This window comes from Hyla sarda, chromosome 10 (genome assembly GCF_029499605.1).
Source record: "Hyla sarda isolate aHylSar1 chromosome 10, aHylSar1.hap1, whole genome shotgun sequence".
Lineage (NCBI taxonomy): Eukaryota > Metazoa > Chordata > Amphibia > Anura > Hylidae > Hyla > Hyla sarda.
Genome location: NC_079198.1, coordinates 29359982 through 29381409, shown reverse-complemented (window position 1 = coordinate 29381409; position 21428 = coordinate 29359982). Strand labels below are relative to the sequence as shown.

At 44.6% G+C, this 21428-nt stretch overlaps 1 protein-coding gene across 7 annotated transcripts in view; it reads left to right on the top strand.

The window, feature by feature from the left end:
* FLT3LG (fms related receptor tyrosine kinase 3 ligand) overlaps positions 1-21428 on the top strand; it is a 137773-nt gene that overhangs the window by 82884 nt on the left and 33461 nt on the right. For all 7 annotated transcript variants that reach the window (XM_056544403.1, XM_056544401.1, XM_056544402.1 and 4 more), the window contains 3 exons: positions 11084-11146; positions 14720-14857; positions 18553-18685. In XM_056544403.1, coding sequence (XP_056400378.1) covers positions 11084-11146; positions 14720-14857; positions 18553-18685 — 334 coding nt within the window. The remainder of the gene's footprint in view (positions 1-11083; positions 11147-14719; positions 14858-18552; positions 18686-21428) is intronic.

Below are 21428 nucleotides of genomic sequence, written 5' to 3'. Positions count from 1 at the left end.
ACTAATGCCTGATGCATCAGAGTAGATTGGCCATGGTGCCACACCAACACTTTACAAATATGGATAGTGCAAAACATGTTTAAGGTGCTGTTCCCCAGTTACAGACATTCCTCGCCATCAGACCACAAGTAAGTATTGAAGATATGCATTAGCTAAAACTTAACTTTTCTTAGGATAAAATATATATACAATATATATATGTACAACATTTTTCTTTTAATCAAATAAAAGGAAAAGTGTGCAAAAAACACCTACAGCACCAAGTATTGATGTGATGCAAAGACCTCTAAAAGGTGGAAGGGAACAATGTATGGCCCATTTTAACTGGTAGGGGTAAAAACTTCCCCTGTAAGGCCCTACTCTCGCATTATTAATTCCCTTCTTTGCAAGTGTTACTTGTCCCACACAGGAGCCTCTCCCTATTTCCCCCTACAAACACTGCCATTTCCCAGGGTTTTTAGGTGGAAATAGTTTCCTGTATGGGGCCACCCTTTTTAGGAGAGTAACACTTGCTAAGAAGGGAATTAATAGGGCAAGAGTAGGGCCTTACAGGGGAAGTTTTTACCCCCACCTGCTACAATGGACAATACGTTGTTCCCTTCAACCTTTTCGAGGAAAGTGTTACTCGTCTTAAAAAGGGTGGCCCCACACAGGAATTAATCCCTATTTCCAACTAAAAACCCTGGGAAATGGCAGTGTTTGTAGGTGGAAATAGGGAGAGGTTCCTGTGTGGTGCCCCCTTTTTAGGGCCAGTAACACTTGCCATGAAGGGAATTAATAATGCAAGAGTAGGGCCTTACAGGGGAAGTGTTTACCCCCACCGGTTACAATGGACCATACATTGTTCTCTTTCACCTTTTAGAGGTCTTTGCATCACATCAATATTTGGTGGTGTAGGTGGCACATGGTGTTTTTCTGCACACCTTTCCTTTTGATTGTTTAAAAAAAAAAAATTTGAGTTCATATATTTTATCCTAAGCATATTATTAAAAGTTGAATGCATATCCTCAATACTTATTTGTGCACACTAATACTTTTACAAAAGAAACTGTTTTCTTCTGCCTACCTGCCTCACCCACCTTTGTCACCGGGTACTGGTATTGCCACCTACCGTACCACTCTGTCATTTTCAGGACTCCTGATGCTGCTGCTGACACCTCCAGACTGTCTCATTCTGCCACCATATGTTCTCCTCATGCTGATGCCAGCTCCAAGCTATCTCATACTGCCACCATATGTTCTAATCATGCTGGCGCCACCTCCATGCTGCGAGTAGAGGGTGCAGGAAAAAATGTGATCTGCTGTGGCACTGTCTTTTGGAGATCAAGATAAAGGTCCAGTCGAATTCAGTAGAATCTCATTTATTTGTACAATAAAAATAAAATGGCAGACATGCAAGACGCGTTTTGGGGGTAAGTCCCCCCTTTCTCAATTGCAGAGATATTGTCTAGGTACATACAGTAAAATGTTTAAGTATAGAAAAAGGTGCTAAAAACAAGAGGTCAAGGGTCGGGCCAAAATAGGGCGTGACAAGCAGGATGTTGTATCTTATTTAGATAAAAACATGTCTGGGTCTCAATGTGCATGGACATAAATTCTCACACTAAACTGTATTTAAAATGTATTGGTTTACATAGTCATTTTTTAAAGTGTAAATGTATCATGGTGTAATCGCTCCCGCTCCCGAATGTTTTAGCCAATCCATTTTGTGCCTACCTTAGGGCGCGCAAGTTTATTTCTTCCAGAGAGAGCTATTCAACCAATCAGATTGTAACTGGAGTTTCTGTCTTTTTTACTTTTTCATGTCTTGTTTGTTGTGATGAGCTTACGTATGAATACATAGTTACAATAGCCAATCAGTTTGCTCGACTTGTAAGCTCCTGCCCAATCAGTATTATGTTGTTTTTCTGTTCATATTGAGAGGGAATTATGAATGAATCCACAGTATATTATGTCCTCCGTAACTTGACTTGATATGGAACGGGTTTCAGATTGAGAGATAGGTTTAGGCGATGTGCTCAATATATTCATTAAGGCCTAACGGAATCAAAGTTTTAAGTTTGAGAAAAAAAATTCTCTTCTGCATAATTGTGTATAGCGGCAGTGACTTGTAGCAGGAACATGCTCGATGGGTAATACAGAAAAATTTGAAACATTGCAGTCATGTTTTAATGCGGCATGAGGGGAGACACGACGTTGGTGATATCCATTCTTCACATTTGAACGGTGTTTGTTGAGTCTTGTGCTCAACATTGTCACGATTCGGCTTCCAGGTAGTGGATCCTCTGTGTCAGCGAGGGATTGGCGTGGACCGTGCTAGTGGACCGGTTCTAAGAGGCTACTGGTTTTCACCAGAGCCCGCCGCAAAGCGGGATGGTCTTGCTGCGGCAGTAGCAACCAGGTCGTATCCACTAGCAACGGCTCTACCTCGCTGACTGCTGAGAAGGCGTGGGACAGAAGGACTAGGCAGAGGCAAGGTCAGACGTAGCAGAAGGTCGGGGGCAGGCGGCAAGGTTCGTAGTCAGGATGGGTAGCAGAAGTTCAGGTACACAGGCTTTGGACACACTAAACGCTTTCACTGGCACAAGGCAACAAGATCCGGCAAGGGAGTGCATGGGAGGAGGTCAGATAAAGGCAGGGAGCAGATGGGAGCCAATTAAGCTAATTGGGCCAGGCACCAATCATTGGTGCGCTGGCCCTTTAAGTCGCAGAGAGCTGGCGCGCGCGCGCCCTAGAGAGCGGAGCCGCGCGCGCCAGCAGATGACAGCAGGGGACCGGGACGGGTAAGTGACCTGGGATGCGATTCGCGAGCGGGCGCGTCCCGCTGTGCGAATCGCATCCCCGACGGCCATGACAGTGCAGCGCTCCCGGTCAGCGGGACTGACCGGGGCGCTGCGGGGAGAGAGACGCCGTGAGCGCTCCGGGGAGGAGCGGGGACCCGGAGCGCTAGGCGTAACAGTACCCCCCCCCTTAGGTCTCCCCTTTTCTTTGACCGGCAACTGCCTCCCCTGGGATGAGGACACCGGGAAAAAATGGAGGGTTTCCTCAACGGCAGGCAGTACAGCAGGAGTGGGAATGGGGAGGGAGGGCAGAGGGCGAAGCCTGGCACGGGGCAGTGTGACACCAGGACGGGGGCCATGAGGAGGCACAGAGGTTTGCCTGACGGGACTGGGAGGGGGGGAGAGGCACTTCCTATGGCAGGCAGAGTCCCAGTTCTTTATCTCCCCGGTGGTCCAATCAAGGGTGGGGGAATGAAGCCGGAGCCATGGCAGACCGAGGAGGACCTCAGAGGTACAACTGGGGAGAATGAAGAACTCAATCCTTTCGTGGTGGGGTCCGATAGACATCAGGAGGGGTTCTGTGCGGTAACGCACGGTGCAGTCCAATCTGGCTCCGTTGACCGCGGAAATGTAGAGCGGTTTGGCGAGACGGGTCACCGGGATGCTGAATTTATTAACAAAGGACTCCACAATAAAATTCCCGGAGGCACCAGAGTCCAAGCAGGCCACGGCTGAGAGGGAGGAGTTGGCTGTAGGAGAAATCCGCACGGGCACCGTGAGACGTGGAGAAGAAGACTTAGAACCAAGAGATGCCACACCCACGTGAGCTGGGTGCGTGCGTGCGTTTCCCAGGCGTGGAGGACGGATAGGGCAATCCACCAAGAAATGCTCGGTACTGGCACAGTACAGACAGAGATTTTCTTCTCTACGGCGATTCCTCTCTTCCTGGGTCAGGCGAGACCGATCCACTTGCATGGCCTCCTCGGCGGGAGGCCCAGGCATAGACTGCAAAGGATGCTGTGGGAGAGGTGCCCAGAGATCTAAGTCTTTTTCCTGGCGGAGCTCTTGGTGTCGCTCAGAAAAACGCATGTCAATGCGGGTAGCTAGATGGATGAGTTCTTGGAGGTTGGCAGGAATCTCTCGTGCGGCCAGCACATCCTTGATGCGACTGGATAGGCCTTTTTTAAAGGTCGCGCAGAGAGCCTCATTATTCCAGGATAGTTCAGAAGCAAAAGTACGGAATTGTATGGCGTACTCGCCAACGGAAGAATTACCCTGGACCAGGTTCAGCAAGGCAGTCTCAGCAGAAGAGGCTCGGGCAGGTTCCTCAAAGACACTTCGGACTTCAGCAAAGAAGGACTGGACTGTGGCTGTGGCAGGATCATTGCGGTCCCAGAGCGGTGTGACCCAAGACAAGGCCTTTCCTGAAAGAAGGCTCACTACGAACGCCACCTTAGACCGTTCTGTAGGAAACAAGTCTGACAACATCTCCATATGCAGGGAACACTGAGACAAAAATCCACGGCAGAGTCTGGAGTCCCCATCAAATTTGTCCGGCAGGGACAAGCGGAGGTTAGGAGCGGCCACTCGCTGCGGAGGAGGTGCAGGAGCTGGCGGAGGAGATGGTTGCTGCTGTAGCAGAGGCAGAATTTGCTGTAACATGGCGGTCAACTGCGACAGCTGCTGTCCTTGTTGGGCAATCTGCTGCGATTGCTGAGCGACCACCGTGGGAAGATCAGCGAGACTTGGCAGCGGCACCTCAGCGGGATCCATGGCCGGATCTACTGTCACGATTCGGCTTCCAGGTAGTGGATCCTCTGTGTCAGCGAGGGATTGGCGTGGACCGTGCTAGTGGACCGGTTCTAAGAGGCTACTGGTTTTCACCAGAGCCCGCCGCAAAGCGGGATGGTCTTGCTGCGGCAGTAGCAACCAGGTCGTATCCACTAGCAACGGCTCTACCTCGCTGACTGCTGAGAAGGCGTGGGACAGAAGGACTAGGCAGAGGCAAGGTCAGACGTAGCAGAAGGTCGGGGGCAGGCGGCAAGGTTCGTAGTCAGGATGGGTAGCAGAAGTTCAGGTACACAGGCTTTGGACACACTAAACGCTTTCACTGGCACAAGGCAACAAGATCCGGCAAGGGAGTGCATGGGAGGAGGTCAGATAAAGGCAGGGAGCAGATGGGAGCCAATTAAGCTAATTGGGCCAGGCACCAATCATTGGTGCGCTGGCCCTTTAAGTCGCAGAGAGCTGGCGCGCGCGCGCCCTAGAGAGCGGAGCCGCGCGCGCCAGCAGATGACAGCAGGGGACCGGGACGGGTAAGTGACCTGGGATGCGATTCGCGAGCGGGCGCGTCCCGCTGTGCGAATCGCATCCCCGACGGCCATGACAGTGCAGCGCTCCCGGTCAGCGGGACTGACCGGGGCGCTGCGGGGAGAGAGACGCCGTGAGCGCTCCGGGGAGGAGCGGGGACCCGGAGCGCTAGGCGTAACAAACATCTGCGTGGTTTTTCTGACATATTACCGTAGTTACTGCAAGGGCATTCAAGTAAGTATATAACATAGTCCGTTTTGAACGTCATTAGAGATTTGATTTTTATATGTTTCTCCTGTTGTTTTACATGTGAACTCTTTACACCGTTTTCTAAAATTCAGACAGCACTGAGAAGCATCGGAAGAAACCTGTGATTGCTTAATTTGTTAAGGTAAGTTTCTTTGTGTTTTTTAGTTTGCTTGGTGCAAGTATATTTTTTAGTGATCGATTTTTGTTTTATGTTATCTGTGGGCGTGCCGGTATAATATCCTTTATAAAAGGATCCATCAGTAGTATGCTCCAGTGTGACTGAAGTATACGCTTGATGATTTTGTGATCGAGTATCCAACAAATCCAACAAATCTTTCTATGTCATTCTGGACAAAAATCCAGCATCTGGTTATGCAAAAGAAATGACTACCCTTCTTAAAACTGGTCTTAAAAATGGAGTACTGAGCAAACAAGAATTTAATTTCATAAAAATTTCCGAGCCAGACGTCCCCTTATTTTATCATCTGCCAAGAATCCACAAACATCCGACTGTTCCACCCGCCACCCAGCCGCCCCATAATTTCTGGAATCAATTTGTTAACATCTAATCTGTCTCAATATATAGATCTTCATCTTCAAAAATATGTTTGTAAAGGACGGCACCATTTTATACCCGAGATACCAGTGATTTCATCAGCTCCATCATTGATTTGCAGTGGAAGGAACATTATTCTTTTCTCGCTGTGGACATTACATCATTATACACAATTATACAACATGATAAAGAAATTTCTGCCGTTTCTCAATACCTGGACCGCAATCAACAGATGCCTGCTGAACAATGAAATTGCATACTTGAAGCAATAAAATTCATACTTGAACACAATTTCTTTAAATTCAATGATCACATATACCGACAGCACTTCGGGAGAGCGATGGGGATGCGTTTGGCACCCAGTCTAGCAAATCTTTTTATGGGTGCTTTTGAGGAACAACTAACCTATCAGAACCCCCTCTTCAAACACTGTATTATATATTGAAGATCAACGACGATATGTTCATTGTATGGGACAGCAGTGAACCTGAACTCAACAACTTCATTTCCACTCTGAATCAAAACTCTTGGAATGTCCATTTCACCTATACACACTGTGCTGAATAACGCTGAATTCCTTGATGTTGTAGTGTCACACGACGCTCAGGGTCACATCAAATCCAAAACTTTTTTTAAGGCTGTAGATGGGAACAGCTATTTGGACTATACGAGCTGTCATTCAGACAAATAGACAAAAAATATCCCCTATGGACAGTAAAAGAGGATCCGCCATAACTGTACATCAAGCACGGATTTTGAGAAACAGAGCAAAATCTTGAATAGTAGATGCAAAACAAAAGGTTACCCACAGTCTCTAATTAAGATCAGTAAGATCAAAGCTAGCCACCTTGATCAGAAGACTTGCCTCCAACCCAGAACCACCAATGCCACTGATAACACATCCGGACAGAGTGCATATTCATACAGTTTTTTTTACAACATATTCCATCAATCACAAAATCATCAAGCGTATTCTTCAGTCACACTGGAGCATACTACTGATGGATCCTTTTATAAAGGATATTATACAGGCATGTCCACAGATTCAGAAAAAATCGATCACTAAAAAATATACTTGCACCAAGTAAACTAAAAAACACAAAGTAACTTACCTTAACAAATTATGCAATCACAGGTTCCTTCTGATGCTGCACTTAAAACTGTAAGTGCTGTCTAAATATAAAAATCTGGTGTTTACATCTAAAACAACAGGAGAAACATATAAAATCAAATCTCCAATGACGTGCAAAACGGACTATGTTATATACTTACTTGAATGCCCTTGCGGTACCCAATATGTCAGAAGAACCACACAGATGTTGAGCACAAGACTCAACAAACACCGTTCAAATGTAAAGAATGGATATCACCAACGTTGTGTCTTCCGCCATGCCGCATTAAAACATGACTGCAATTTTCCAAATTTTTCTGTATTACCCATCGAGTATGTTATTAAGTCACCACCACTATACACAATTATGCAGAAGAGAAAATGTTTGGATTTTCAAACTTAAAACTTTGATTCCGTTAGGCCTTAATGAATATATTGAGCACACCGCCTAAACCTATCTCTCAATCTGAAACCCGTTCCATATCAAGTTCTGGAGCATGTAATATACTGTGGATTCATTCATAATTCCCTCCCAATATGAACAGGAAAAAAAAAATACTGATTGGGCACGAGCTTACAACTTGAGCAAACTGATTGGCTATTGTAACTAATGTAACTACGTATTCATATGTAAGCTCATCACAAGAAACAAGACATGAAAAAGTAAAAAAGACAGAAACTCCAGGTACAATCTGATTTGTTAAATAGCTCTCTCTGGAAGAATTAAACTTGCGTGCCCTAAGGTAGGCACAAAATCGATTGGCTAAAACAAGGTCTTTGAGAAATTTCCTTAGACATCGGCTCAGTCCGGACACCGCTCATTGGTCGCGATCTGAGCACGTGACTACTTAAACCTGATGCTCCATCCAAGAGATGACTTCACACTCATCTCCCTGCAGATTGGCTGCTTGATTTTATGAACGAAACGGTGTGAACTATTCAAGCCACGATGTACACAACTTACTCCAAGCCTTGTCCTGGACAGTAAAGAGCCAAGCCTCTCTCCGGGAGCAATCGCACCGCAATACATTTATGTTTTAAAAAATTACTGTGCAAACCAATACATTTTAAATACATTTTTGTCCTAAATGAATGTATTTTTATCATGCACATTGAGATCCAGACATGTTTTTATGTAAATAAGATACAACATCCTGCTTGTCACGCCCCATTTTGAGCCAACCCCTGACCTCTTGTTTTTAGCACCTTTTTCATACATTTTACTGTATGTACCTAGACAATATCTCTGCAATATCTCTGCAATTGAGAAAAGGGGAACTTACCCCCGAAACGCATCTTGCATGTTCGTCATTTCATTTTTATTGTACTAATAAATGAGATATCACTGAATTCCACTGGACCTTTATCTCGATCTCCAAAAGGCAGCACCACAGCAGATCACATTTTTTTTGTGTTTTGGGGCTAATCCCACGGAATTATGCGAGGCACTGTCCTCTTCTGTCCTTTTTTTCTTTTTACAGTTACCTCCACGCTGTGTCATTCAGCTACTATATGGTCTCCTCATGCTGACGCAAACTCCAGGCTGTGTCATTCAGCCACTATATGTTCTCCTCATGCTGCCGCCACCTCCACGCTGTGTCATTCAGCCACTATATGGTCTCATCATGCTTCTGCCACCTCCAGGCTGTGTCATTCAGCGACTATATGTTCTCCTCATGCTGCCGCCACCTCCACTCAGTCATTCAGAAACTATAGGGTCTCCTCATGCTTCCGCTCATGCTCATATTACTGAACTAGATGAAAGCATGTCTTTTTTCAATCTAACATGTTACTTTGGTTTTGATGCTTAAAAAGGCCAGTTTTATTCCCTAATCACAGTGAAAAGACATAAGCAAACTAGAAATGCTATCATCACTATGCAGTCTAGGACCAGACAAAAGAAGGTCCTCAAAGACCTGATTTATCAGTTCAAAATGTTCAGAAGTTTGCAACTTGTGAAACAGTCAAGAACCGTCCAAGTTTGAAGAGAAAACCCTACAAAAGTTGATTCAAAATGTGGCAAATAAACAATGTACAATACTCAAGGAACTTCAAGTTCAGCTGCAGACATCTAGAGTTATGGTTTTAACCCTTACCATACAACGCACACTGAACAAAAGGCCAAGGAGGACTCCCACTGCCTAAAAAATAGAATGAAAAAGAGTGACTGAGCTTTGCCAAAAGTAACATAGACAATTTTTGTAGGAAACTGTTCTATGGAGGCTATGAAGAAAAGTATATCCTACCTACAGTGAAATGTGTTGTAGGATTTACCATGTTGCGGAGCTGCTCTTGGACCAGAATGTGTTGTAAAGAAAACTGCATATAAGTCTAACAGAATAGGTCCTAAAGCAGGATAAAGACCTAAAGCACATATTCACACAACAATGGCTACATATAAATACCTAGGGACATGCCAAAAGCTTTTGTTTGTCATGGTCTAGAGTGCTCAGACCCTGACCGATCGTACAATGTGCAAGATGGTCCCATAGACTTACATTATGAGTCCACCATGTTAGCAAGGAGACATGATCTCAGTCCAACTGAAAGAGAGAACAGAAATCTGCAATTGGGTAAAGAAACCCTGCAAAGATCCGCCGCTGAAGGACCTCTGTATGGTGCCCTTAAATGTGCCTGCTCAGAGCGGCAATACGCCGCTCCGAGCAGACACACACTGCGATGTGCGAGTTGCCGCGCATGCGTGGTGTACTCGCTCACATCGCGGCCGCTTCCCCTGCTTAATGAGCTAGGCCAAGAGCAGCCGCGATATGCGAGTATACTGCGCATACGCGCGGCGACTCGCACATCCCAGTGTGTCTGCTTGTAGCGGCATATTGCCGCTCCGAGCAGGCACATATAAAGGCAGCATATAGGAGGTCCTTCAGTGGCGGATCCGCAGCGAAATCCGCTGCGAAAATCCGCACGTGTGAATGTACCCTAAGTATTTGGCTTCGTGACTGGTAATAGTTGGCATTGTAAAATTTTCCTTGCCGTTTTTTTGCCAACTATACATTAATTTATACATTTAATTTATACATTAAATTTATACATTAAATTTAAATTAGATTTATGTTGGCATTGTCATTACAATCACAATTTTAATTAAAGCGTACCTGTCATAGTGCAAAAAAAAAGAAAAAAAGAGATATGTTACTCAGGACCCAATCCTGGTCATGTGAATATAATTTTTATGTGTCTCGGACCTATATATCCAGAGATATAAGCATTTATCTGCTGGTGAGTTACTTTTTCATTGTGCAGGCTGGAGGGGGCGTGTCAGTCTGTCTCCCTCACAGGAGCAAGCCTGGGCAGTCAACCAATCAGTACTCTCTACTCTGTAACCCTTTCCTATCTGGTTTTATGCTGTGTCATGTGTCAGAGGAAGATACTTGGAGCTTGCCTGCAGTAATCAGAAGACATTATGGTGAATTCATAACAGGATAAAATGTATAAATATAAGAATAGATCTTTATAAAGTTAGTGCAAGGATTTTTTAGATAAAAGTACAGCATTTTTATGAATACATGTTCTATCTGTTTTATCTTCTCCTAGTAAAGCTGGATGCTAATCAGCATAGCTGATACTATGTGTGTCATTCATCTTTCACAGACTCCTGAATGTCTGATCAACTTCTTTGTCATTCAGGAGTCCGAGAAAGCTTTGACTATTTCAGCATGCTGGGAGTTGTAGTTTAGTAACAACTGAAGCTGCAATGTTTGTAAATAACTATGTTAGAGCAGTGTTGCCTCCAGCTGTTTTAAAACTATAGCTCCCAGCATGTCCACACATCCTTTATCTGTAGTTTTGCATACACAATAGAAATCTCCTATACTGGATACCGGTATGCTTTACGGCCGGTATCCAGTATACTGTAAAATCTAGACTAGTCTGTCTGGCTAAAATACAGGCAACCCCTAGTGGCTGCTATTTTGAGCTTGAATTTCAGGTGAAAAATAAAAAAAAATTTAACAGGTGTATATTGTGAAATGTCATATTATAATGAGTCCTGCAATATATGAAAAGTTTTAAACAATGACAGTGCCTCTTTAATAATAAATTAGTATTTTCTTTCTATAGGAAGATTACATTCTAGCTGACTATCAAGTGGATATGCCAAAACTAATTTCTGAAAAGAATGAGGTATGGCACCTTTTATGTTTTACCATCATTTGCTTGGATCCATTAACCAGTCTAACTCTCTAACATTTCCTATCCAGTTACTTAGATAGCTATGGTAGTAGCCTGTAGACATATGTAATGGATTATATAAAGAGCATAGATTTGATCATTTGTTGTTTGAATTGGAATATTTTTACCTGTTTTTATTCCTGGTGTGGTTGCCCATATGATTGCAGGTGTCGGTTTAGAGCATGGTTTTCCCCCACAAACTGTGCTATGCCTTTCAACAGGTAACATCGTTTGTAAGGTTGAAAAAAGACAAGAGTCCAGTTAGTTCAACCTAGAACCCTACTGTGTTGATCCGGAGGAAGGCAAAAACCCAGATGAGGCTGATGACTATTGCCCCATGACAGAGAAAAAATTCCTTCTCAACATTTGGCATCAGAATAAATTCCTGGAGCAATGTTCTATCCACATAAATCTAGTATCCATAGCCTGTAATATTATAGTTTTTCAAACAAAAAAAATCCAGGCCCCCCTTGAACTTGTTTATTGAGTCAGACATCACACCATCATGTAACAGAGAGTTCTATAGTTTCACTGCTCTTACAGTAAAGAATCCCTGACTGTGATGATGGTAAACCCTTATTTCCTCTGTGATGTTCCAGTACGGGATGATGTGGCCCCATACTGTCCTCCTGCCCTTTCAGGCAGAGTCCCTGGATGTCCCCAGGGCTCCCCTGCAGCAGCTGCATTCTGTGTATAGGTTTGCCTCATTTAATGTACTGTTGCTGTAAAGGGGTGAAAAACTTTTTTTTTTTTTTTTTTTTTTTTTTTTTTAAGTTAAACAGATTTGTAAATTACTTCTATTAAAAAATCTTAATCCTTCCTGTACTTATTAGCTGCTGAATACTACAGTGGAAATTATTTTCCGTTTGAAACACAGAGCTGTCTGCTGACATCATGAGCACAGTGCTCTCTGCTGACATCTCTGTCCATTTTAGGAACTGTCCAGAGTAAAAGGAAATCCCCATAGCAAACATATGCTGTTCTGGACAGTTCCTAATATGGACAGAGATGTCAGCAGAGAGCACTGTGCTCATGATGTCAGCAGACAGCTCTGTGTTTCAAAAAGAAAATAATTTCCGCTGTAGTATTCAGCAGCTAATAAGTACAGGAAGGATTAAGATTTTTTTAATAGAAGTAATTTACAAATCTGTTTAACTTTCTGTCACCAGTTGATTTAAAAAAAAAAAAGTTTTTCACCGGAGTACTGCTTTAATGTTTGTACACATGATTGTTACCCAGAGGGCTCCAGTGACCAGGTGACCCCCCCAAGTGACCTATGGGCTCCTTGCACAGCCCCCCCTATATAACCAGGGGAGGGGCTGCAATCTCACTCTTAGTTCCTGAGGTCAAGTCCAGTAAAGTTGTTCCAGTGTCTGTGTCCAGAGCATTGGAGGCCTCAAGCCTAAAGTCCTGCAGCCACAAATCGGTCATCAGTAAGTCAAGTCATCTTATGGTCAGTCACCATCTCTGTCAAGTCAAGTCCATCTGTAGTCACTGTGGCCTGTACTAAAGTCAGTCTAACTACTGCAAGTCCCAGCAAGCATGCGAGGCCCCCCTATGTCACTGGTCACTGGGATATTTGTCTGTACTGCAAAGACTAGATCACCTATCTTGCCCTAGTAAAGCTGCCGTTATCCTTAATCTGCTGTTCAGAAGAACAGCAGTAGCTCAGCTTTACAGGTACACTTTAATAAAGTGGGTTTCTGTCCCCTCTATAATTGCATGTTTAATCTGGGCTGTATATCCTGGGACATTTTCAGGCACCTCTATTCTCTCTACATTTATATATCTGAACCACTCTAGGTTTCCCCTCAGGACGCCGATTTATCCCGGCAGAAACCTATATGCAATATTTTTGTTACAGAGAATAATAATCTAATTCCTTGATAAATTGATATTTAATTTCATGACATATTTAGAGATAGCGTCTTGCTTCTTATTGTATCAGGAGAATCACCTCTATAGTATATACACTGTATTTAATATGCTTTATTCTTTATACTGGGAGCCTAGCTAAACAATGGTCATCAGCTGGACCGCCTGAATATTTGGCAGTATTTTCTCTATTCTGAAGTGTTTATATTACCTGTGAAACTATTCTACAGCATCTTTTCTCATTCCTTATAGACATATGTGTTCACATGTTCAGGTTTTTATGCAGTTTTTAAAGACCAACTAAGAATTGGTCATGAATAAAGAAAAGCTGAGACTTCTCTTTTTTGTGAATCCATCCCAGATTTGGCTTAAAAAACTGTGTAAAAAATCCCTGAACAAGAGAACACACAGCCTAAATTGACAACTGGGCGTTAACCTTTCCTTTGTCAAAATGGCACATCCCTAAACACTATTATCCTGATTGGACAGTATCAGACTATGTAGGAACACGCCCCCTTGACAAGGAAAATGGTAACACCCAGTTGTTAATTTATACATGTCCAGGCAGAATGGCACAATGCAGAGTTCCCTGTGTGCTTTTATATGTGCTGTGTTGAAGGAGAAATATGTTTTTCCTTTTATATTTATCATATCTTTTGAATTTCCTGCTTTCTATGGCTAAAAAAACTGTACTATACAAAACTGCGAGAAAAACTGGAGGACTTTTACAAAAAATGTTATCTGTGTAAAAGCCCTGAATCTGGAGTCACCTATGCAGTTTTCTTGGCCATTTTTGATGAAGTTTGTTGTACCAGAGTGGATCCAAAAAGTATGAGGTTGTGCAGCAGAGTAGCTGCAGAAAGTTCTATAACTGCATATTAGTTACGAACAATTTAGTTTTTGCAACATCAGCATAGCTTTCTGAAAACTCCAAATGAATAGGACAACAAGTATACTCTAAGGTTAAGTTCACATGGCAGAATTTCCATGCAGAATTCCACATTGGAATTCCCCACGGAGATTCCGCAGCAGCAGAGTCCCATTGATGTCAGTAAGATTCTGCTGTGCTTTTCACATAGCAGAAACATCTGGCGTGGGAATCTTAAATTCCAGTGTCCGCAGAAAGAATAGACATGTCAATTTTTTCTGTGGACTCCACGCGGAAATGCATCACCGTCTATGAGACGGCACTTTTCCAAGCAGTCCTAGCACCAGCATGTAGTGAATATTCTGTGAAAAATCCGCAGTGTAACTGCATGTAAATCCACATTGGTATGTAAATCCTCATACAAGTTGTATGCAGATTTGCTGCAGTGGATATATTGTGAGTTTTTACTTCCACATTGAAGTACACGGAGAATGATCCACAGTAAATCCACAGGCTTGCACATAATTTGCAGATCAATTTCATAACGGATTTCTGTGTGGATTTTCTTGCAGTTTGCGCAAGAGATCTGTAGACATTGCATTCACAGTGCTGATGCTATAATATGATGTAGAGTCTGTTCATGTAAATCTTCTTTGGAAAATTTGCAGCTTATCCATACCCGTGTTAAATTAGCCTAACACTGCACAATTTGCACCATTTTCTGGAGGAGATTTTTAAGCTGATTATTATTAGAAACACAAATGTTTCCTTTCTTTTTTCAGGACCAAAACTGCTTGCACTTGCTAATGCTGTTTAGAGGCAAACACATGCTGGCAAATTTACGTCCGGGACCTAAATTAAAAGAAATTATCAAAGACATACTAAATGAATTAAACTTCCTAGAGGATTGTCCATTTATGGTAAGTATCTAAATCTTGTGGCAATGTATCCACTGTGTACAGACTGAAGTTGCCCTGCCATGTTGCACTGTGTGGTTGTCAAGTGGCATTGCACCTAAGGTCAGCGGATGGGGTCATGTGCGACCCACAAGTGGCTTGGATGGATTTATTGTTACCAGGAGCGTACCTAGAGCATTTGACACCCGAGGCCGACCCTTTGTTTGGCACCCCCCCCTAATTACACCCCCCTCCATTCCCCCCTCTAATAACACCCCCTCCCCCTCTTAATTACACCCCCTCCTTCCCCCCTTAATTACACCCGCTCCCTCCCCCCTTAATTACACCCTTTCCTTAATTACACCCCCTCCCTCCCCCTCCCTTAATTACACCCCCCCCTCCCTCCCCCCAGGGGCGGACTGACAACACTCGGGGCCCCCGGACCAAAAAAAGGCAAGGGCCCCTGCTAGTCTCTGCAGCTCGTCAGTCTTCTGCCACGCCCCTATTCCACCCAAATCCCACACACAATAAACTAAAATTTATATATGTAAGAAACACTTTAACATAGGTAAATTTCCATGACCAATAATACTGGTATACAAGGAGTAGATATATACCACCACACAATAACTAGATAATGCCGCCATATTGCACTGAATCTATACACAGACCAGAATACTATACAGGATCTGTATACAATATAAGTGATTATATACAGGACCATATGGCGGTAGATATCAGCTGTACACAGGATGTGTATACCATATAAGAGATTACAGTTACATTTTGGGACTCACAATTACGTCTTTTCTGATCAGCGGCGTCCTCTTTCCTTTTCTTCTCTATCTGGATAAGACCGCCATGTGGATCTCATAACATCTGCAGGACAAACATATCAGACTCTACATTTTTCAGTGCTCTCCTCTCCTCTGCACAATCTTTCCATCTATATGCCCACAAACTGTAATAAGGCCCTCTTTGGTGTCCTGCACAGTAAAAGGGCAGGTAGGTAGGTAGCCAGGTAAATAGGTAACTAGGTAAGTAGATCAGGAAGCCAGATATGTAGGTAGGTGACAAGTCAGGTAGGTAGGGGGCTAGCTAGGTAGTTAGGCAGCCATGTATGAAGGCCAGGTATGTACATAGTTAGGTAGCTGGGTATGTAGGTAGGTAGATAGCCTGGTATGTAGGGAAGTAGCTAAGCATCCAGGTATAAAATTAGGTAGCCCCCTCTTCCCTGTAGGTATAGGCAGCAGAGTTCCCCCCCCCTTCCCTGTAGGTAAAGGCAGCAGAGTTAACCCCTCTCTTTCCCTGTAGGTATAGGCAGCAGAGTTAACCCCCCTTCCCCAAAGGTATAGGCAGCAGAGTTAGCCCCCCACCCTTCCCCATAGGTATAGGCAGTAGACTTAACCCCCCTCCCCATAGGTATAGGCGGCAGAGTTAAACCCCCTTCCCAATAGGTAAAGGAACAGAGTTAACTCCCCTTTCTCCTTAGATATAGGCAGCAGAGTCCCACCCCCCACCCCCTTTCCCTGTAGGTATAGGCAGATTTAACCCCCCCCCGTTCCCCATATGTATAGGCAGAGTTAAACCCCCTTTTCCCCATAGGTATAGGCAGAGTTACCACCCCCCCCCCCTCTTCCCCATTGGTATAGGCAGAGTTACCCCCTCCCTCTTCCCCATTGGTATAGGCAGAGTTACCCCGCCCTCTTCCCCATTGGTATAGGCAGAGTTGCCCTCCCCCCTCTTCCCCATTGGTATAGGCAGAGTTACCCCACACTTTCCCCATAGGTATAGGCAGAGTTGCCCCCCCTCTTTCCCATAGGCATAAGCAGGGACACACACACCCCCTCTTTCCCATAGGTGTAAGCAGAGTTACACCCCCCTTTTTCCATAGGTATATGCAGAGTTACACCCTCTTCCTTTTTCCCATAGGTATATGCAGAGTTACACCCCCACTTTACCATAGGTATATGCAGCGTTACACCCCCCCCCTCTTTCCCATAGGTATAAGCAGAGGTTAGGCAGCCATGTATGAAGGCCAGGTATGTACATAGTTAGGTAGCTGGGTATGTAGGTAGGTAGATAGCCTGGTATGTAGGTAAGTAGTTAAGCATCCAGGTATAAAGTTAGGTAGCCCCCTCTTCCCTGTAGGTATAGGCAGCAGAGTTAGCAGGTGGGTGTGTGTAACTCTGCATATACCTATGGGAAAGGGGGGTGTAACTCTGCATATACCAATGGGAAAGAGCCCCCCTCTTTCCCATAGGTATATGAAGAGTTACACACACCCACCCACCCCTTCCCATAGGTATATGCAGAGTTACACCCCCCTCTTTCCCATAGGTATATGCAGAGTTACACCCCCCTCCCCCCATAGGTATATGCAGAGTTACACCCCCCCTTCCCCCCATAGGTATATGCAGAGTTACACACCGCTTTCCCATAGGTATATGCAGAGTTACATCCCCCCTCTTCCCCATAGGTATAGTCAGAGTTGAAAAAAAAGAAAATGATGCTCACCTGATGTCCCACGTAGCAATCTCCTCAGCAGCAGGGGCCCGCATCTTCTCCCTCCACAGTACAGGCACCGATGAGTGACATCATCGGTGCCGGTGCTGCATGGGGGTGGAGGTCACGTCTCCTCTGTGTAAGCTGCAGATGCGGCTCACACAGATGGGACGCCTTCTCCTGTATGTGCGTGTATCGCGCATACAGGAGAAGGCAGGGCTGTCTGCTGGGGATCTGGGACGAGTGTCCCAGATCTTTAGTAGCGGCGGTGGGCCTTTAGTCCGCCCCTGGCACCCCCCTTGTGAGTGGCACCCGGGGCGGTCCGCAAACCCCCGCCCCCCCTACCCCCCCCGGTACGCCACTGCTTGCGACTACCGGTTAGCAGGTGCTGCCACTTTTGGGTGTGGATGCAGCTTGATCCACACACTGTGACACCTCAGTCTTCGGTCATGGAACTGTTGTTTCTGTCAGCAAAGCTGGCTGATGATCTGCAGAAGACAGGAAATTACTGTGTTCTTGTGGCCAATGTGAAATTTTAATATTTCAAATTTTTTTGGATAAATCTAGATAACCACGCCAAATAAAAAGGAATTAACTCATTTAATTAATATTATTTTCTGATAATTTGATGACTGCATAAAAAAGTATTAAACTATCCATATAGAAACAAACAAATATTACATGATTTTGAGATACTTTTCGCATCCTACAAATTGTTGGGGAAACCTATTCACAGTAGGGGACCAGTCTAACCTACTGTACTCCACTGTCACTATTCTTTCGGAACTGTTGTCCTACTGCGCAATGCTTCCAGGTTATAGGCCAGCACAGGGCATATACATGTGCCTACCCCAAACTTGAAAGCACTTCACAGCAGAACCTGTAGGCAGGAGAGCCAGAAAGATAAGCACAGGTTATTTTAACTCCTACTGCCTGCCTGAGCAAATTTAGAAAACAAAAATGGGCTTTCATGTTCCATAATGATCAGTTAGGAAACCTACCTGCTTGGGTCCCTTTTTAGGGTCTTTGATTTGATGCACATAATATACTACATAAATTGTCCAGCTCAGTTGGACCCTATAAAAAGATACTAAAATGGAAATAACCATGAACAGTTAATTTAATTAGACCTGCTTCTTTTTTTTTTTTTAGCCAGGTTGTCATAGCTTTAACCTTTTTGAGATTGGTTTATGTAAAACTCTTTATTTTTTCAGATTCCACCATCATGTCCCAATGAAAGAGTTAACTTGTCTAATGTCCTCCAAAATATAAGTGGTTCTCTTGCATCCCTGCAACCAAATATTCTAAATAATTTTAGTCATTGTCTACACATAAAATGTGCAACAGGTAAGTGACCAACGCACCTATAACAATCAATACCAAGCATGGAATTTGTATGTCTCATATGTTAAAGATCCATTTAAAACATCGCGTCTGCAATTTAAACCAGGCCAAATTACTAGCAGTCCTTCCGTTAGGCTCGGTTTCCACATGTTTTTTTCTAGATTTTTTATTTTTTTTATTTTTAAACTGCCACTGCAGTTTTTGAGCCAAAGCAAGAAGTGTATTCAAGGTCAATGGAAAGTATAAAGAAAGGGCCTGCGTGGAGACCTAACCTAAAGGAGTTATCAAGCCTTTAAAAAATAAAAAATATGCAGCTGTGGGGGAGGGGGGGGGGTTATAGGAAAAAAAAACATACCTCACGACTTCTGATGGCCTTCGTCCATTCCCCCATTTTTCTCTCTTCTTCCTGCTTCCGAGATGCGAGCTCAGTGCTGGACCTGCCAGCTTAACCCATCACTGGGCAATGTCTTATCTCAGCCAATAATTGTCTGAGTGGAAAGGGCCTGCTCCGAGTACTCATGTCAAAAGCAGAAAGAAGAAAGATCAGGGGAATGGATGGAGGTGAACAGGAGCTGCTGGAGGACCAACAGGGGATCAGGGCTAAGTAAGTATGGTTGTTTGGAATTTCCTTTCTATTTTCCTCCTGCCCAAGCAGCATAATAACTTTTTTTCTTTTTCTTTTAAGGCTGGAGTACCCCTTTAACACATAAAGGGGGAGATTCATCAATACCTGTGCTGAGGAAAAGTGGTGCTTTTGCCCATAGCAACCTATCAGATTTCTCCTTTCATTTTTAAAGAGACCTGTGAAAAATGAAAGAAGCAATCTGATTGGTTGCTATGGGCAACTGCACCACATTTCCTCTACACAGGTTTTGATGAATCTCCCCCCAAAGTCCCTGTTCTAGAGACTAGAGATGAGCGAACTTACAGTAAATTCGATTCGTCACGAACTTCTCGGCTCGGTGGTTGCTGACTTTTCCTGCATAAATTAGTAAAGCTTTCAGGTGCTCCCGTGGGCTGGAAAAGGTGGATACAGTCCTAGGAGACTCTTTCTTAGGACTGTATCCACCTTTTCCAGCCCACCGGAGCACCGGAAAGCTGAACTAATTTATGCAGGAAAAGTCAGCAACCGCCGAGCTGAGAAGTTCATGACGAATCGAATTTACTGTAAGTTCGCTCATCTCTACTAGAGACTTACATTTGAGAGTGGACTGGAGAGTCACTGGACTCCCAACAAAGAGACCCAACGTTTATGCAACCCAGAGACATAGAGTGAAGAAATAGAATCTGCAGATTATAACTGATTGCTGAGGAGTCCAGGAAAGGGGAAAGTTGTGATCAGCATACTTTTTGGGTGACCCTCTGAAAAATGAAGGATTTTCAATGAGGACAACTTTATCCTAAACTTAGTTATAGAACCAACCTCAAGGGTAATAATGACCTTTAAAACCTTTAGCCATGTCAAAATGACATGTATAGTTTCTTTCATCGGTAAGGTCATAGTGCTGAGACCCCCAATGATCACAAAAATTAATGAGCAAAAGTGCTCCGGTGAGTACTGTGCCAATCCTTTCCACAAATTTGAGGAAGATTTATCATAACCTGTGCAGAGGAAAAGTCAACCAGTTGCCCATCGCAACCAATCAGATCGCTTCTTTCATTTTTAAAAGGCCTCTGAAAATTAAAATAATTTTGAATGGTTGCTATGGGCAACTGGACAATTTTTATCTCTGCACAGGTTTTAATAAATCCTACCCCATTATGCTGGACATTCTGAGGAGAGCCAAGTGTGTATTGTTTAGATATATAAGAATGTCTCAAACACTTTTTATGGCTGTACACCATTTGAGCCACTTTTCAAGGAAAGCAGAGCAGTGCCAAGTGGGAACGAGCGTGTACAGTGCTGAGCTATCTTCGGATGTCCCATAGAGAGTAGGGATCGACTGATATCGTTTTTTTAGGGCCGATACCGATAATCAGTGGAGGTTAGGGCCGATAGCCGATAACTTATACCGATATTCCAGTATAAGTTATCGGCCATTTATCCCCCCCGCGACAACGCTGCAGATCATTGATTTAAAGCGGGCGCTTTAAATCAATGAACTGCAGTGGCTTTTGCGGTGCCATAGGCACCCGCTTCTCTCCCCCTACCTGTCAGGGTGGTCCAGGCCATCCATCCTTCCTGTAGTGTCCGGCGGCATTCCGGGTGGAGGGTGAACCGGTCCGGGCTGTCCTTCTTCTCCGGGGGTCATCTTCTCCACTCCGGGCAGGCTCCAGCCTAGTACGCTGCATAGACGCCGCTGCGCAGTGACGCCCGTGCGCAGCGACGCACCTGACGTCACGGCGTAGCGGCGTCTATGCAGCATACTAGGCCAGAGCCTGCCCGGAGTGGAGAAGAGGACCCCCGGAGAAGGACAGCCCGGACCGGTTCACCCTCCACCCGGAATGGCGCAGGACACTACAGGAAGGATGGATGGCCCGGACCACCCCCATTACGGGTAAGTTTAATTTTTTTTATTGACTCGGAGGGTGGGGGAGGGGCCCGACCATATCCATACAGGTATACCGCCCAGCACTACGGTGGGGGGTGCGACGTGGTGCGGTGGGTCGGGGGGGGGGGAGCGGTCGCGGTGCGGCGGGTCGGGGGGGCGGTCGCGGTGCGGTGGGGGCGGTGCAGGGGGCGGGGCATTATCGGCTTATCGGCAAGGTAATTGCCGATACCGATAATGCACAAAATCGTGATTAT